The following is a 17,680-nucleotide window of genomic DNA, read 5'->3' as shown; positions in this document are numbered from 1 at the left end:
TGTAACTTAACTAGGAAACAGGTGGGCTGTACGCAAGGCAGATCAAAAGGTGACTGAGGGAATGGACAGGAAGGAAGGCCGTCAGGGCAGGTTGCTGCAAGGCTGCATCTTCCAAGTAGAGGGATGGATCCTATCCAGAGCACAGTAACAGGAGGTGTGGCTGGAGTCAGCCACTGGGGAAGCCTGGGTTTCACCCACCACCGGGCATCCCTGTGAAGGACTTTGAGCAGAAAGATAGCACGTTTTCACAGGGAGCAATGGCAGCCAGCAGCTCTGAAGGTGGGGGACTCTGGAGGGGAGAGGTACCCTGGGGCCACAAAAACTCTTGCCACTTCTAAGCTGTGAGTAGGACCGAGGAGGCCCAGATGAGGAGGCAAGACTAGACTGGGTCTAGAACTCTGAGAAGTGGGCTGGAGAGAAGGCTCAGTGAGAACTGCTTGTCTGGCGAGCATAAGGGCCTGAGTTCGTCCCTAGCACCCATTAAAAAGATGCCAAGCGTACACTTGCCAACCAGGCTAGCCGACTAGGTTACATTTAGGCCGTGAGGTGCCCTGCCAAAGGAGGTAGTTGGTACTTCTGAGGATGACACCCGAGGTTGTCTGTGTCATACTTTTCAACATGCTTAAGAACCATCTGGCTGGTGAAATCTCTGGTGGGTGGACATCAGAGTAGGATTCTGAGAATTCAAGGGACATCGTTTTTACTGTCCCTGAAGACCAGAATCTACTACAGTAGGTTTTCCAACTGAAAATAGTAGTTGTGTCTGCGTATAATCTGCAGAGGCAGGAGGGTCTTGAGTTGAGTACAAGCCTCGGCTGCATTGCAAGTTCAAGGCCAGCCTACCTCAAAACAAACAAACAAAAAATTTGATTTTTAAATTTCCTCTAAAACACTATAACGCTAATTTGCTCTGCTTCTACTACTTAAGTTTTTATGACATTTTATTTACTGATTTGAAGAGGGAGCATACCATGGTGCACACTTAGAAGTCAGAGAAGTCAGAAGACAGCCTATGGGGAGTCTCCTTGCACTCACTATGAGGGCCTAAGTCTTCAGCCCTGCCTGCAAGGTCCCTCATCCACGGAACCATCTCTCCATACCTGCTCTTTTTGCTTAAAAAAAAAAAAAAGTGCTTGATTGTGAAATTACAAAGCTAGTTGAGTTTGTTTGGTTTTCTGCATCACTGGGGATGAAACCTGGGGCCTCGCACACACTGTGCAATTGTGCTGTCCTTGAGCCACACCCCAGCCCAGCAGGCTGCCCCAGATACTGTTATCCCAAGCCTCAACCGTTCTCTCCTTCTCTTGCAGGCATATCTTTTTCTTGCACATTAAAGAGTCCCTCTTGGCAGGCCACCTCCAGTGTTCCCCAGAGCAGGCAGTGGAACTTAGTGCCCTCCTGGCCCAGACCAAATTCGGAGACTACAACCAGAACACTGCCCAATACAGCTATGAGGACCTGTGTGAGAAAGAGCTCTCCAGCTCCACATTGAACAGGTGAGGCCGCCGGAGGAGCATGCTTGTTCACACCCACCAGCTTGATAGGAATCAGGAAACTGGCCCCCGTGCTGTCGTGATGGACTTCGGGAGGCAGAGCCCGGGCCATCACCAGGTTTATCCAGTCATTTCCAGAAGATTCATGTGCCTTTTACTTGAGAAACTTACCAACACAAAACTGCCCACACAGATAAATGCCCTTTTATGAAATGCCATAAGTAACAAGGGTCTCCAAAGTGCCTGACCTTTTAAATATGCAAATCTCCTACAATAAAAGTCTAGCATGTTTATTGGTGTTTGCCTCATCCAGGCAAGACTTACAGCAGGCGGCCTAATTTAGGCAGCTGGCTCAGTTACCCTATTTAAACAACAGGCATTATCTGATGGTGCTTGGGCAGGGCAACTAAAATCCCAACTAGGGAGGCCTCCGGGCTCAGATGCCTTCTTGCCAGCCTCCTCCTTGTGCCACCTGACCTCAGGGCTCTTTCATGGTGGTAGCTGGTGAATGATCCAAGAGGAAGAGACAAGAGCCAGGAAAGAAATCAGACCCCCATGACTCAACCCCAGAAGTGAGCTTCGTGCCAGGTCTTCCACCATTTTTGTTCACTGGAATCCAGTCATTAATTCAGAGCACACTCAAGGGAAGGTTACACTGGGAGGCCAGATCACCAAAGACCGCAGGAGAGACAGCCCCTGCCACAGCACAGAATACAGAGCTATGTTTTCTTCAGTTGCAGGTAATCTAATCAGTTCCTGTGGCGCTTGCCAATCAGGAAGCTTGTGAAGTCTATATAGATAAACATATGAGGTGATCTGGCCTACATGTTTGTCTTATGTGTATGTTTAGAGATTTTCCATAATTCTTTCAGTATTCTCAAATGACTTCTCAATACTTCTTGAGATCTTTTTAAAAGTGTGTGTGTGTGTGTGTGTGTGTGTGTGTGTGTGTGTGTGTGTAAGACAGCTGGTGGGAGTGAGCTCTTTCCTTCTACCCTGTGTGTCCCAGAGATCAAATTCAAGCTTGAAGCAAGCACCCTTACCCATTGAGCAATCTTACTGGCCCCATTGTTGAGATCCCAAGCCATGTCTTGGAAGTATTTTACAGTAAATTTGATTAGTAAAGGAAATAGTAAAATGCCATTTGGTGCTTTTGTGATTCCTAAATGACCAGATCCTTATAATTCACTTGTGAAAATTCCAAGCTTTATGGAATGCATAAATTGATCTGTCTAATCATGTACTGTTGGGTGCCCCACAGCATTGTTGGGAAGCATAAGGAGCTGGAGGGCATCAGCCAGGCTTCTGCAGAATACCAAGTTCTGCAGATTGTGTCAGCAATGGAGAACTACGGCATAGAGTGGCATGCCGTGAGGGACAGCGAAGGACAGAAACTCCTCCTTGGGGTCGGACCTGAAGGCATCTCAATTTGTAAAGAGGACTTTAGCCCTATTAACAGGTAACTCAAGTCTTCAATATACATTCATGAATACTGCATATATGCATACACACATTCATACAATCCCAAGCATGTATGTCTACTCTTTGCTTTTGCTGAAAATAGAAAATGGACAGAAATTCACCGGACAACCTCTATGAATAAAGTGATTCATTTTCTAACTTGTTCAATTAATTGCATTCAAGTCCTAACTAATTATTTCTTAAGTACTCTTAAGTCTGCGCAAGGCCCTGGGTTCGGTCCCCAGCTCCGAAAAAAAGAACCAAAACAAAAGTACTCTTAAGTCCACTAGAGTGCCAGAATGACTATGACTATATTTCAGTAGCTGCTCAGTCCATAAATACCCGTCTGCTTCTGCATACATGCACACATGTATATGCACAGACATACATGCACACATATACATGCACACATGTGTGTATGCACATGCACACGCGCGCACACACACACACACACATACACACACACACACACACACACACACACACACACACACGGTTACTCCAGCACTTGTTTCCACCCCACAGCTGCTGGTCCTGCTTAGCATAAGTAGTTGGCCTCATGACAGAACTCCCCAGGCTGAGTGTCTGGCTCCCCACCTGGTCATGGGCTACCTAACTAAAGGTGTCAGCACCATGCTGAGCTCTCCCTTCCAAACTTGCTCATTTTTCTCCTCCTGCCTTTCAGGATAGCTTATCCTGTGGTGCAGATGGCCACCCAGTCAGGAAAGAATGTCTACTTGACCGTCACCAAGGAGTCCGGTAACAGCATCGTGCTCCTGTTTAAAATGATCAGCACCCGAGCTGCCAGTGGGCTCTACCGAGCTATCACGGAAACACATGCATTCTACAGGCGCGTACCACCCTGTGTCTCGTTTGGGCGACTGGCAGGGTTCTGTGACTTCTCCTAGCCTTGAGTCCACAAGTCTTGTACAGAATGGGAGAGAATAGCTACTCTGAGTACCTCAATTTGTCGAGCTGGTGGAACCCTTCTCAGCACAGAATGGGCATGCCTGTGCTTCACTTACAGTCTCCTGCCCATCTCTCACTGTATCTCCTTCCAAGCCACCTCCCAGCATGACCCAGTGGTTGGCCCTGTTCTGTTAAGGCTTCATCCTTTCCCAGAACAGTGGCACAGGTCCCTCCCTGCTGAGAACCACCCTGTCCTGAGCTCTTACCCTTCAAACACTCAGGATACTTATTAAGTTAATTTTACTTGGTGTTTTTTGAGACCAAGTCTCACTGTGTGTCCAAAGCTTACCTGAAATTCGCTATACACCTCAGGCTGACTTCAAGCTCAAATGCAATCCTCTAGTCTTGGCTTCCTGACTGCTGGGATTGCCTATGTGGACCACTATACCTGGTCACGGGGAAGATTTTTAAATAACATTGGAGACTCTGGAGGGGACTTTTCAAGCTGAGTTGTGATTAGGCTCAGACTTTGAAAAAATTAAAGCCAAAACTGTAGTCGGTAGGAAACCTTCAAATGTTTTGTGTTAAAATAGACTACAGAGCAGAACAGAAAATGTGTAGACACGCTTAACATGAAAGCCACGACTTCAAAGAACAAATGTCCCTTTGCTTGCACAAGCTGCTGGGTGGCAGCTCACAGCCCTGGGGAGCTGGGATGTCACATCTCCATGTCTACAGCTGCTTCCTTGAAAGTATTTGGAGACCCCTGGGGTAAAGTCGCTGAGCTACTGAGCATATGAAATGGAAAGTTACCCTCAGACATGCACAAAAGAATAGTAACTGGCTCCGTCCATGGAATGCTTGCCTAACGTGCATGAAGCCCACATGAGCTGAGCACAGTACACATACGTGTCTATAATCCCAGCAGCACTAGGGGTTGTAGAACGAGGAGGATCTCGAAGTTCCAAGACATCCTTGGCAGCATAGTTCAAGAACAGCCTGTGTCACGTGAGACCTTATCTCAAGTGGGAAAAAAAAAAAAAAGCTGGGTTTGGCGGCATATGTCTTTAATCACTGCACTCCAGAGACAGAGGCAGGTGGGTCTCTGTGAGTTAAAAGCCATGGTGTTCTTCATGGTGAGTTTCAGGACCTACATAGTGAGATCTTGTCTCAAGAAAAGAGCAGCAGTAATATTGAATGTCTTTTAAGCCAGGCATGGTGGCATAGAACTGTAATCCCGACAAGCAGAAGGACCATAAGTTTCAGGCCAGCCTGGGGTATATTATCTCAAAAAGCAAATGAGTGGGGAGACAGATGGATGGCAGAGGGACAGACAGATGACGGATAGATGGATTATAGCAGATAAGAGGTAGAAGATAGATTGATAGATGGAGGATATAGATAAGAGAGAGACAAGATAGAGTACTAAATATCTGTTGCTGGGCTGTTTGTATTGATAGCAGCCTCTGATAGTCTGAATTATTAGGCCTCCTAGGCTTTTCAATACTAAGTCAGATGTTCACTCTGTCCCACATTTAGGTGTGACACAGTCACCAGTGCCGTCATGATGCAGTACAGTCGTGACTTGAAGGGCCACTTGGCGTCTCTGTTTCTGAATGAGAACATTAATCTTGGCAAGAAATATGTCTTTGATATTAAAAGAACATCCAAAGAGGTATATGACCATGCCAGGAGGGCTCTGTACAACGCCGGTGTTGTGGACCTTGTCTCTCGAAATGACCAGAGCCCTCCCAGCTCGCCTCTGAAGTCCTTTGACAGCAGCATGAGCTGCAGCAGCTGCGAGGGCCTCAGCTGCCAGCAGACCAGAGTGCTGCAGGAGAAGCTGCGCAAACTGAAGGAAGCCATGCTGTGCATGGTGTGCTGCGAGGAGGAGATCAACTCTACCTTTTGCCCCTGTGGCCATACTGTGTGCTGTGAGAGCTGTGCAGCCCAGCTGCAGGTAAGGATTCACTTACCCTCCTGTCCGTTCAGGGTCTATAAGTGTGTGATACCCAGAGCACAAAGCACCCATCTCCACTTGGAGAGGTCTGTGCGCTCTGTGACTGACATCACTGCACCCTTTAGGAAAGTGGATCAGCAACTCTTGTCACCATTTAGTTTTGGATATGAGGTCCAGACCGATAAGGTAATATATCTTGAACATAAACCAAGAATTAGAATCTCAGCTTGATTCTTCCGTTTTCTGTTGCCTCCTGATTTCTGGTACCTCTTACTAGGAATATCTGTATTTTTGCCCAAAATTCAAGCTAAAGAATGCATAAATTTTTATATTATTGTTAATGGTGACTTATTTACCATATTTGTCATTAATTTATCTTTTTCTCTATGTTTGCATTTATGGGTGTGTATGTGTGAGTGTGTGTGTGAGTGTGTGTGAGCGTGTGTGTGAGTGTGTGTGTGAGTGTGTGTGAGTGTGTGTGTATATGTGTGTGAGTGTGTGAGTGTGTGCGTATGTGTGTGTGAGTGTGTGTATGTGTGTGTGAAAGTGAGTGTGTGTATGAGTGTGTGTGTGAGAGAATGTGAATGTGTGTGTGAGACTGTGTGAGTGTGAGAGTGAGTGTTTGAGAGTGAGTGTTTGTGTGTGAGTGTGTGTGTGTGAGAGAGTGTTTGTATGTGTGTGAGTGTGTGTGAGAGTGTTTGTGTGTGTGAGTGTGTATGAGTGTGTGTGAGTATGTGTGTGTGAGTGTGTGTGTATGAGTGTGTGTGAGAGTGTGTGTGTGTGTGTGAGAGAGTGTGTGTGAGTGTGTATGTGTGTATACGTGTGTGTGAGACTGAGTGGGAGTGTGTGTGTGAGAGTGAGTGTTTGTGTGTGTGAGTGTGTATGTGAGTGTGTATGTGTGTGTGTGTGTGTGTGAGTGTGTGGGGGGAGTACATGCACTATAGTACACATGTGGAGGTCAGAGGACAATTTGCAGGAGTCAACTCTTTCCTTTCATCATGTGGTGCTGGGAATCAAACTTGGGTTGTCAGGCTTGGTGGCAAGCGTCCTTACCCACTGAGCAATCTCACCAGCCCCTTAATTTCCTTTTATTACTGTTGATACTCTTTTGAGGTCTCTTCTATTGGCTGTTACTTGCTAGCAAGTCAAACTAATTTTCATACGAAAAATAAAAACAACTCACATATAGCATTTCTCCTTACATTTCTCATACAGTAAGCTTTTATTTGGTTTCACCTCTCAGAAATGTCTGCTAAATATCACCTGGGTGTATGTAAACCCAGCCTTGCATGTCACCTACTCCTCACAAGCTACAATTACGTAGCTAGTGTTAGGATTGTACAGTGAGCTCAAGACACCTGCACCTTCTCGGAACACAGCCTCTGCTGATGCCACGAGGGGTTCCCCTCCAGAGTCCTGGGCTCATCTTTTCCTCCCCACGGATTCTGACCCTGTTGCCTGTTTCCCTAATAGCCAATGAAGGGTGTGTGCTAGCCAAAAAACCACTAGAGGCTTGTTGCCCCTGGCCACAAGGGCATCTACCCACTTATACTGACCCCAAGATAGCTGACCCAAGGTCTGCCTACAGACATTATCTCCAACATGGTGGCCAGAGGTGCAGTGACCTCCTCCTGTATGCATGGCTCCGCCTGGAAAGAAGGAAGGCTGAAGCTAACAGAAGGGTTGGGAAGATGGCTGGACCAATAAACTTCCTGCTCTGTGTTGCAGGGCACAGGGACCTGAATTCAGTCCCTAGAACCTGTCAAAAGCTGTGTGGGAGGGGTTCAGGGGTTGGAACAGTTGCAGGAATTCTTAATCCTCGCCCTAGGCAGGCAGAGAGAGGAACCCCAGGCCTCACATACCAGCCAGACTAGCTTAATCAGTATTCTCCATGTGAGAGACCTGTCTCCAAAAGAGTTTGAGGTGTCTGAGAACAGGCATGTAGATGACCACTGGTCTCTGAGTGAGGTGTGTATGCATACACACACACACACACACACACACACACACACACACACACACACAGAGGCATGCAGAGTTAGACAGAAAATGCAATTTTCTTCAGTGGGTATCTTTTCCTAACACTCACTGTTAATCCTTGTAAAGTGTAAATATTCAAGCCTGTTCCAGAGCACCTAAAAGCTTAGAACTGGATCACAATGGATCTTATCTAGAAAACTGCTGGTGAGGCACCAAGACAGAACTCCCAGGTCCCGCAAATGTCCTAACCAGAGGTGGCTTCTTTTGCAGTCATGTCCCGTCTGCAGATCACGTGTGGAACATGTCCAGCACGTCTACCTGCCCACCCACACCAGTCTTCTCAATCTGACTGTCATCTAATGCGTCCTGTGCTTACTGGGCATGCCATGTCCCCACAAGCTGCAGTATTGTAAACTAGAAGAAGAGTAACTCTGTGAAGAAATAGTTCACTCTCAACACCCATTTGCCATGAGACGTTTCCAGAAACGAGGAGGAAAGGAAAGAATGCGACCACACCTCTTCTGTGAGGAGAAGCAACAGTTCCCATGGCAACCAGGAAGAGATCTGGAACATGGACACATTCCTTGGGCTTTGGGGTTTTTTTAATGATCAAGTAAAGGAGTAGATAAAATTGTCTCTGTCAGTCAAGTGGCAACATGGCCCAACCGTGGGCACCTTTAAGGAAATGATGTCATATGTCTCCTTCACTTGTCCCGAGGCAGCAGATTTTGTAAGAGTTTTAAGGATTTCCTTGGTTCTTTTTGTATGGTCATGGAGCGCTGAACATTTTTAATAGGATTTTTTTTTTTTGTCTTAAAGAAATAGTCCTCATTAGAAAGTCATTTCTGTCTTTATAACTCATTCAAGAACAACTGGAAAGCTGGTAGTTTGGAAAGCAATCCCGTGACTTCTCAAGGGTTGAGAGCAACGTGGTCAGATTGGAACCAGTCTGGCTGAGAGTCAACAGGTAACCCACCGTGGGTGACTTCGCTCCTAGCTCCCCTGTTTCCCTCACTCCACATCCCATGCCTTTCACTGATAAAAATGCTACCAGTTTGGTTACATACATGGCATGGTCAAGCACTCCCTGGGCTTTGGAGCTAGTGGACTATTTGCAGATCGGAAAGGGAGAGTGGCAGAGAGGCTTCCTTGGAAGGGAAGGGGGGGGGAGAGAGAGAGAAAGAGAGAGAGAGAGAGAGAGAGAGAGGGGAGCCAGAGAGCCAGAGTGAGTTTTCACTTCCCCCAAGCACTCACTCCAGCAGCACCCATGGGTGTCGCCGTGCTTGAAGATCAAACTTTCTACAGCCTTATAGGTTTCTAGGTTGTATCTCCTCTTTGTGTCTGTCTTAATTCCCTTTGTTGGTGTTTTCTTAGGTCAGTGCTTCCGTATTCATTGTACTGCCTCCTCGGCATCTTCCAGAGGTGGGGCCACTTCATTATGTTTCTATATTCTTCGTCATAATTTCACCCCCACTTGGGCATTTTGGAAGCTAGTGAGCTAGGGGGTTTTCTAGGGTGTCCGGAAGCCTAGCTGACCTCATCGGGTGCAATACTAGCTACATTAAAGCTAGAAACCTACACTGTCACTTTACTGAGCTCTGAGTCTACGTTTCATATTGCCTTAATGTAGCAGTAATGTGTTTATGCATTTGTTTCTTTGCACAGACATTTTGTCAGATATTAAAACTCTACTTTTTTATGGCACATATTAGCATATAAGCCTTTATTCCAAGAGGTATTTATTTTTTCACTTGTAAAAAAAAATAATGTTTCCACATTTAAAAAAAAATCAACTCTGTTATATCCTAGAGGACTTCTGTCTTTTATATTCAGGATAATAAAGACTTTAAAGCAAACTGGGCATTTGTGTTCTCGTGTTCATTGTTATCTAAGCCGTTTTTGCAGTTGAGCAAGCGCTCACCTTAAGGATGGGAAATTTAGGGTTTTAAGATGTCTTCACTGAGACGCTCTGCCCAGCTCTTCTCTCATCTGACTTTGGACATACAAGGTTTGAAGGTAGGTGAACATGATTCTGTGACAGACATGGCAGACAGAGAGGATCACTTGGGGAAGAGGGAAGCTAGGTGGCTCACCCAGTAAAAGTGTTTGCTACACAAGTCTGATGACCTGAGTCCACTGATCCCTGGAACCCACATAAAAAGGAAAACAGCCAACTAGCAAAGTTGTCCTATGACGGCCACACATGGGGCTCATAGGGCTCAGTCATAGCAGAAACAGACTCCACAGTCTGGGACTCCCTTCCTACAGTACCACCGAATGCTACTGCTGGGCCTTAATGGTCTTTAGTGCTGGTATGTGGTCATCTGTTCTGAAAGTGCTTTGTGTGGTAGAGAGTCTGTAACCGAGACCTTTAAAATTGGCAGACACCCCAACAAGCCTCCCATTGGTTTCTGGGAATCAGTTCACTTATTCAACATATTTATCAGACACCAACTAAATGGTTAACGAGCCCCAGAACTTTAAAAGAAAAAAAAATCGTCAAAACCACCGTTTATCACGTGCTTAAAGCAGCAGAGTATCATGTCTTTGTGATTTACAGTGTCTGTGTAGTGCCTGTGATGTGCATGAGTGCTTCTGTGTCAAAGTTAAATGATGTTCAGATGTGTGTGCATGGTAGTCTCAGAATGATAACCAGGACGGACGGGTGGATGAGCGACAGGTCAACAAATAACATTGCTTGTACTGCATGGGCCAGGGACTTCTTCAGCTTAGCGACCTGCGTGGAAACCCATGCATCACTTGGCATTCTAGAAGCATAAAGGATGACACACTGTTGAGCACAGGAAATACCGATTACCTCTGCTAAGGGCCCAGGGTAAACGTACTCCAGAAGGACATTTGAGCACGACTTTCATTCTGTAGTTGGAGTGAGTGCCAAGAACTTAGGCTCTGAAGGGATGTGTGGCATGAGTTAACAGTGAGTGGAACCTTCGATTCCAGATTTGACTGTGGTACTCCACTGCCTTTGTAGCCAGGAACTGGTAGTGCAGTTGTACAACAACTAACACATGAGACAGAGGAGAGCAGAAAAACAACTCAGTTTTGGTTACATATTGACATGAGGAAAGCAAGAAAAATGGACCAGGGAGATGGCTTGGTGGGTGAAGGTTGACAAAAGTGGAAGAGGGATGGAGAGATGGCTCGGCAGTTAGGAGCACTAGCTGCTCTTGCAGAGGACCTTGGTCAGATTTCCAGCACCCACATGGTGGTTTACAACCAATTGGAACCCCAGTTCCAGGGTATCTGATGCCCTCTTCTGGCCTCTATGTGCACCAGACATGTATCTGAGACACACACATACATGCAAGCAAAATAGTCATACACACACATGTATTTGTTTGTTTGTTTGTTTGTTTATAAAGAGGAGACGGAGAGGATTCTGTAAAGTTGCCCTCTGACCTCCAATGCTCCCTGTGGCGTGAACACACACAAACATACCATGCACGCACACAATAGTAAAGAGTAAGATTTTTTAAAAGGATAAGACAAAAGATAAGGCGTATCATAAAGAATAAGAACAACTGAAAGGAGAATCAGTAGGAGGAAGGGGTTAGTGACTCGTTGCTATGATCCAAATACCTGAAAGGAAGGATTTATTTAGACTCACACTTTAAGAGGAGACGCATATACTCCATCAAGAAGGGGAAAGCATGGCAGTAGGCACATGAGGTTGCTCGTCACATTGTGCCTGCCATTCGAAAGCAGACACTGGACAGGAAGGGGCTAGACTATAAAACCCCAAAGCCTGACCCCAGAGACCCACTCTTTTTAACAGGGCTCCTCTCCCTTAAGATTTCACAATCATCCAAGCCAGCACCACTGGCCGAAGACCAAGTGTTCAGATACACAAACCACAGTGGGAGCGATCCATAGGAACAGAAAGGAATTTGCTTTGGAGCCTGGGAAGCTAACACGTGCGCTACTTGGAAACTCCTGGAACCAGTTGGAAACCAGGGTCTGGACTTCCGGGGTCGGGACTTCCGGGTTCAGGACTTCCGGGGTCAGGACTCGCGGGGTTGAGAAAGAAATACTTTGGGTTAAAGATATGAAAGTGACAAAGAAGCAGCTGGTATCCCAGAGGAGCCGGGGCTGAAACGTGCTCTTGGAAGTTGTTTTTGTTAAAAAAAAAATAGTAACTATTTCTCTTCCTCTTGGGCCTTCAAAATAATTAAAAGATGAAAGCCGAGCACCTCTGCCTTCTTTTCGTACCTGTCTCCTTTCGCTTGGTTAAAGAGACAGAAATCAATGTCCTTAATCTTAAGCCCTAGAACTCATCTTAGATTCCCAGCACAGGAGAAGACCACAGGACAGAGTGGTCACTCCCAAAGATGAGGGTAATTACCCATGAAAGCCAGGCTGTACCCTAAGATGATCCTGTGGGGACCATCCTTTAAGCAATGACAGCCATAAGGGAGGACTTCTTCAAAGCACCTTCTAAGACTGAGACAGAGATCAACTGATACACTGCTTGGATGTTTGATTATGCATACCCCTTGTTCCTCCTCTATTTAAATCCAAAGTCCATGCCAGTACTGAATGAGAAAGAAAGGAAGGGAGGGAGGAAGGGAGGGAGGGAGGGAGGGAGGGAGGGAGAGAGAGAGAGAGAGAGAGAGAGAGAGAAGAAAAGAAAGAAAAAAGGAAGGAAGGAAGGAAGGACATGGGTATGCTAGGAGAGTCTCAAAGGTCATGACCCTGAACCACTTGGAATAGGGGGAAAGAAAGGGGGTAGAGTAGAATGGAGCCAAGTACAGTAGCCTGGAGACCAAAGGTGAAGAAGAAAAGAAGGGGTCGGTAACCAAAATGTCTGGATTATGCAGGGAAGAGACTCTAAAGGAAGGGCAGCCTAGCCCCTGGGAAAGTTCAGGGTAAAGAACAGGGTGTGTCAGCCGTATGCTGTAACAGGTAGGGACTGAGGGGTGCTGGAAGAACCTGGAGGCCAGGTCTGATTTGATATGTTAAGTAGGCACCTGGGTCACTTGTCCTGGGGCCTGAAACCAGTACTCCACAGGTGCCCTTAGGGTCTCCAGGCCCCCTTTATTTATTCTTCCTCCCCACGTGATCACATTGAATCTGTTTTCACCTTATTTGACACATCTGAGCATAGAGCCAAGCCTGTAAGACTCCACTATAGGCCCAGAGGTGTTCGTTCTGGTTCTGTGGTTCAGATGGATGCTCACATGGGTCAACAGAGAGAGAGAAATAAACCCGGACTCCAGGACCTTTGAAACCCAACTGGCTGATGACTCTCGGGGCTGGCCAGTCAATGATCCACTTTCCATCACTTGAGTAAAAACCCTTTCATCCTTTCCCTGAGAGTTACAGAAATAAGCAGAAAGCAAACTGTTTCCCCACCTCCTCCTAGCACATCCATCTCATGATTATCCTGTCCTAGAACAAGGGACTCAAAGCCAAGACCAGTTCATTCTGGAAGCTGTCTCCTTACCATCCACTGAAAAGGAGGAAGCCATGGGTCTCGTGGGAGAGCGCATGTGGATCAAACCTGGACGCATTTCCGCAGACGGCTTGGGAAAGAAATACTGCATAGAGTAAGAGTTTGTGGCGATTCCTGAACCCAGGCAGGGAGATAAAGTGTGGTGTACGTACTGTTGCAGCACAAGGGGCTGCAAAGAACGCTTGTGGGCTTACAGCACCAAAGAAACCGAGAGGACTGGAGGTGTTTGTTTCCAATAAACTGTGCCAGCATATATTAGTTGCAAATTAATGACGAGTCTCACTGTGACATTTTTCATACATGTGTGGGATGTAACTTGATCACATTCATGTCCCTTTCTTCCTACTGGTCTCTCTTCCCTTTTCCCTTGGTGCTCTTTCTCTTCCCCAAAACAGTCCCCTCCGCCTTCAGATTTTTGTTTCAACCTGGATTCCATATATATATATATATATATGTGTGTGTGTGTGTGTGTGTGTGTGTGTGTGTGTATTATGAACATATTTATTGCTTAACTTCATAATCTCACAGTTTATTGTGATGTGGTTCATTTTATTTATTTATTTATTTATTTATTTATTTATTTATTTATTTATGAGACGGAATCTCATGTAGACAAGGTCCCAGGCTGGCTTATAACTCCTGGTTCTCCTACCTTTACCTCCTAAGTACTGGTTGTATAGGCATGCCCTCTCACACCCAGTTTCTGAGCCTGTTTCGCTGCTGTAGAAAAGATCCAGAGCGGAGCCTGAGCACAAACGCTGAAGCAAAAGAAAATGCCCGTACTTCCGTGTTTCTTACTGAGAGTATATCCCAGGCCTTCTCGCAGAGCTCCTAGAACGTTAACAAACTCCTTCTATTCATATTCGTTTGAATGAATCTTTTCTTATTCTAAAAACTGGGAGTTATTAAAGAGTCCCCCCTTTGCCTCTCCGACGCAAATCACAGATTGAACACATCTGCCGGTTACTTACAGCAGTGTGTGCTTCAAGCAAAGCCACACATCTGTTCTTGCAGCTCGCAGCAGTGGGAACAGGAAGGAAAGCTTGGAAGGGCCGAATCCTCCCATTAAGGCTATTCTTCAGCTGAGAAGAAAGTCCACGGGTGTGTTTAAGAAACAAAACGCTAATCAATAGCACTGAGACCCGAAGCAAGACACGCGCTCATGTGTTCACCCCCAGATGAATGCGAGCGAGTGGCAGAAGGCGTTCACAAGGAGTTCAAGGCTTTGTCCCGAAGGAAGCTCAGAATTTGAGTGGCAGGAAAGGCAGACAAAGCCTGAGAGCAGGGAAGTGCGCAGAGGTCAAGAGCAAGAACGCAAAACAGCACCCCCTCCCCCCACCCCCACCAACAAAGGCTGAGGATGCCTAGGCTGCTCCAGAGAAGCCTCAGGGACTGGAATAAAGACTTCAAGTTTGATGTGATGAGCGCAGAGACACTACAGCGAGATGTTGGCTCTGTTTATTTACCATTGTGCATTTGATCCGGTCGGATTTGGATTCGTTAATTTGAGCATTGCTTTGTTGGCTCGGCACATATTCATTAAGGATGAGGCTGTCTATTAGAACTGGGGTAGTGGTTTCAACTGGGAGCAATTCTTCCCCTCCCCTCCCCTCCCCCTCCCCCTCCCCCTCTTTCCCCTCCCCCTCTCTCATCTCTGTCTCCTTTCCCTCCCCCTCCCCTCCCCCACTTTCCCCTCCCCCCTCTCATCTCTGTCTCCTTTCCCTCCCCCTCCCCCTCCCTCTCCCCCTCTTTCCCCTCCCCCCTCTCATCTCTGTCTCCTTTCCCTTCCCCTCTCCCTCCCTCTCTCCCTCCCCCTCTCTGTGTTTGAAAGTGTGCCTTCCCCCCCCCCCCCCCCAAAGATATTAGCAATGTCTGAAGTTTTTTTTTTTTATTTTTGTTTTTGGTTTTTTTTTTTAATTGTCACACCGGAAATCTATCCTGGTTTTGCGGAGCAGCAAATTGTCCCAACCTAGTAAAAGTACCTGCCCTCAAGCCTGATAACCTGGATTCCCAGGGACTCACAGGGAAGAAAGGGAGAATAAAGTCCCGCACACTTTTTCCCACACACAGAATAAAGAAAATGTAATGATATTTTTTTAAAAAAAGCATCTTTTTGCCCCAAAATTCAATATTCCCACTGTTGTAAAACCTTTGGATGATGAGAAGAAATGTCTTGAAATGAAGAAATGAAGTCTTCAACCTCTGTGGGACACCGAGTGAAGTTGAGAGTGCAAATCAATCCTGGCAACCCACTTAGCTCCACAGCCGAAGCAGGCCTTCCGCACAGAGGAAGACGGAAGAAAGCGTCCCTGGCTTTGCTTAGGGTGAGATGGTTTTCTAGAAGTCATGTTGGCAAGGGTTCTTAAGAGGTGAATCAGCTTCCCTGGTGGGAGAGGTGGGTGGAAAGAGTGTGTGGAAAAACATGCCATAGCTGGAGACCAGCAAGACAGGTCGACATGACTGGAATATTGGATACATGGCCAGATGCAAAGAGGAAAATAGTGAGACAAAGGACTGAGAAGTGACACTGGAACATCCCCCAAGAAGGTGACATAGGACCCGGCAACTCCTACTCACAGCTTCACCGATAGGAAAGCTGGCGTCTGTTGCTGGAGATGCAGCTCGATTGGCAGAGTACTTGCCTAGGATGCACAAAGACCAGGGCTCGACCGACAGTGCTGTATCCGCTGGGCGTGATGGCGCATGCACGAGATCCTTAGCGTTCAGGACGTGGAGGCGGAAGGAACAGAAGGTCTAGGTTAGCCACATAGGGGATTGACTGCGCCATGTGAAACCCTGTCTTTAGAAAAGGTAACAAGGTTTGTAAAAGTGTCTCTAAAGATCCATGTGTTGAAGACTGGATCTCCTGCAGGCGGAAGGGCAGGAGCCTTTAAGAGAGTAAACCTAGGGGTTGGGGATTTAGCTCAGTGGTAGAGCACTTGCCTAGCAAGCACAAGACCCTGGGTTCCATCCCCAGCTCCAAAAGACAGAGAGAGAGAGAGAGAGAGAGAGAGAGAGAGAGAGAGAGAGAGAGAGATTAAACCTAGCAGGAAAAGGTAAGGGCATGCCCAACATCTCTCTGCTTCCAGACTACCTTCCTAGCAGTGTGCTCTCCCATTTCCTCCTGCCATGACAAGCTACCTAGCCGAAGACCCAAAGCAGCAGGGCCAGCAACCGGGGACTGAGAACTCTGAAACCATGAGCCCAAAATCAACTTCTCTCTTTCCCAGTTGGTTCACCTCCGGCATTTGTTGCAGCAATGAAAGGCTGAGTGTCTGAGTGTCCAAAACAGTCATGAAATGAGATCAAGAAATATCTGGGTTCCTGTGATTCTCTCCACTGCCCTCTTGCCCAGGGTTCTGTCATTGTATCCTAGGCTCCAGTAAGTGTGTGCCTTCTGAGGCTTTAGTAAAGGCACTAGCGAAATGATCCCTAACTAAACGTTTGCCCCTAGCGATGGAAGCCATCAGGCAATCATCCTTCGTTGAAAAGTTCATCTCCATGGCCCTTCATGTGATGAAAATGGCAGGGGAAAAAAAAAAACCGCAGCACGGCTTATTAGTAACGACTTACCCATTTTTCCCCTAAACGGTTAGAACACGCTGCCTTTTCCTCTTTACCTCAGCATTCCGTTATTAAAGCTGTCTATTTTTCAGTGCTAAATCCTCAAGGGATTCTCCCCATGAATTTAACATGACTGAAGAAACTTGCTTGGGGGTAGAACCCGACTGCAAATTATCTGAGCTAGGATTCTTAGTAAGGAGACCGAAATGAATCACAGCATTCTGGTGGCTTCAAATGTGGAGTCTCGGTTTCCCTTCGCCCCCGAGTGTCGTGATTATTCATAATGGAAATGCGACAGCTTTTGAACACAATTACATGCAACAAATGCCCTCTGTGTTCAACACTGGAAAAGGGCTGCCGCTGCAGGCCAGAAGAATGCGCGTGTCAGAGTGCTGCGAGGACAGCAAGCCTCTAAAAAGGCCATTGTGGGTGCTGGAGAGATGGCCCAGCAGTTTGAAGGAATGAGTTTGGACCCCAGCACTCATATAACAAGCCAGTCATCCCTGGAAATGTCTGTAACCCAGAATCCCAGAGTGGGGGTGGAGGCAGGAGGATTGCTGGGTCTTGCCAGCTTCCAACCCAGCAGAGACAAGAGTCTTGTGTGTGTGAAGATACTTCTGTGTCTCAGGATTGTAGAAAAGAACACCTGATGCTGTCTTCTGACCTCTGCTATTGCACCAGAGTGCACAACTTCCACAAACACGCTTACTCTCATGAAGACACACATACTCATAAATAAAGGCACAAATAAATAATTTTAAAAGGATGGCGGTGGTAGAGAAGTCGCTTAGCAGTTAAGAGCACGAGAACCACCTATAACTCCAGCTTCAAGCAATGTGG

The 17,680-nt window shown here is 46.7% G+C and overlaps 1 protein-coding gene and 1 long non-coding RNA gene across 3 annotated transcripts in view; one reads left to right on the top strand and one right to left on the bottom strand.

Moving 5' to 3' along the window:
- Nucleotides 1–9,663, top strand: part of Mylip (myosin regulatory light chain interacting protein) — a 21,623-nt gene extending 11,960 nt beyond the window's left edge. The window contains 5 exon segments of one of the 2 annotated variants that reach the window (NM_001107344.2): nt 1,311–1,496; nt 2,755–2,952; nt 3,640–3,804; nt 5,403–5,823; nt 8,074–9,663. In NM_001107344.2, the coding sequence (NP_001100814.2) occupies nt 1,311–1,496; nt 2,755–2,952; nt 3,640–3,804; nt 5,403–5,823; nt 8,074–8,163 (1,060 nt within the window). In that variant the 3' untranslated portion in view covers nt 8,164–9,663. 2 annotated transcript variants of the gene reach the window in all.
- A 5,528-nt stretch (nt 9,664–15,191) lies between these two features.
- LOC148000052 (uncharacterized) lies at nt 15,192–17,112 on the bottom strand. The gene is made up of 3 exons (XR_015642012.1): nt 16,850–17,112; nt 15,854–15,991; nt 15,192–15,659 (listed from the first exon to the last, which is right to left on the bottom strand). It is a non-coding gene; the product is annotated as an uncharacterized LOC148000052 (long non-coding RNA).
- Between the last annotated feature and the right edge of the window lie 568 nt (nt 17,113–17,680).

This window comes from Rattus norvegicus, chromosome 17, assembly GCF_021556685.1.
Source record: "Rattus norvegicus strain SHRSP/BbbUtx chromosome 17, alternate assembly SHRSP_T2T, whole genome shotgun sequence".
Lineage (NCBI taxonomy): Eukaryota > Metazoa > Chordata > Mammalia > Rodentia > Muridae > Rattus > Rattus norvegicus.
Note: the sequence above shows the minus strand (reverse complement) of the source record. Positions and strands in the feature narration are given on the sequence as shown.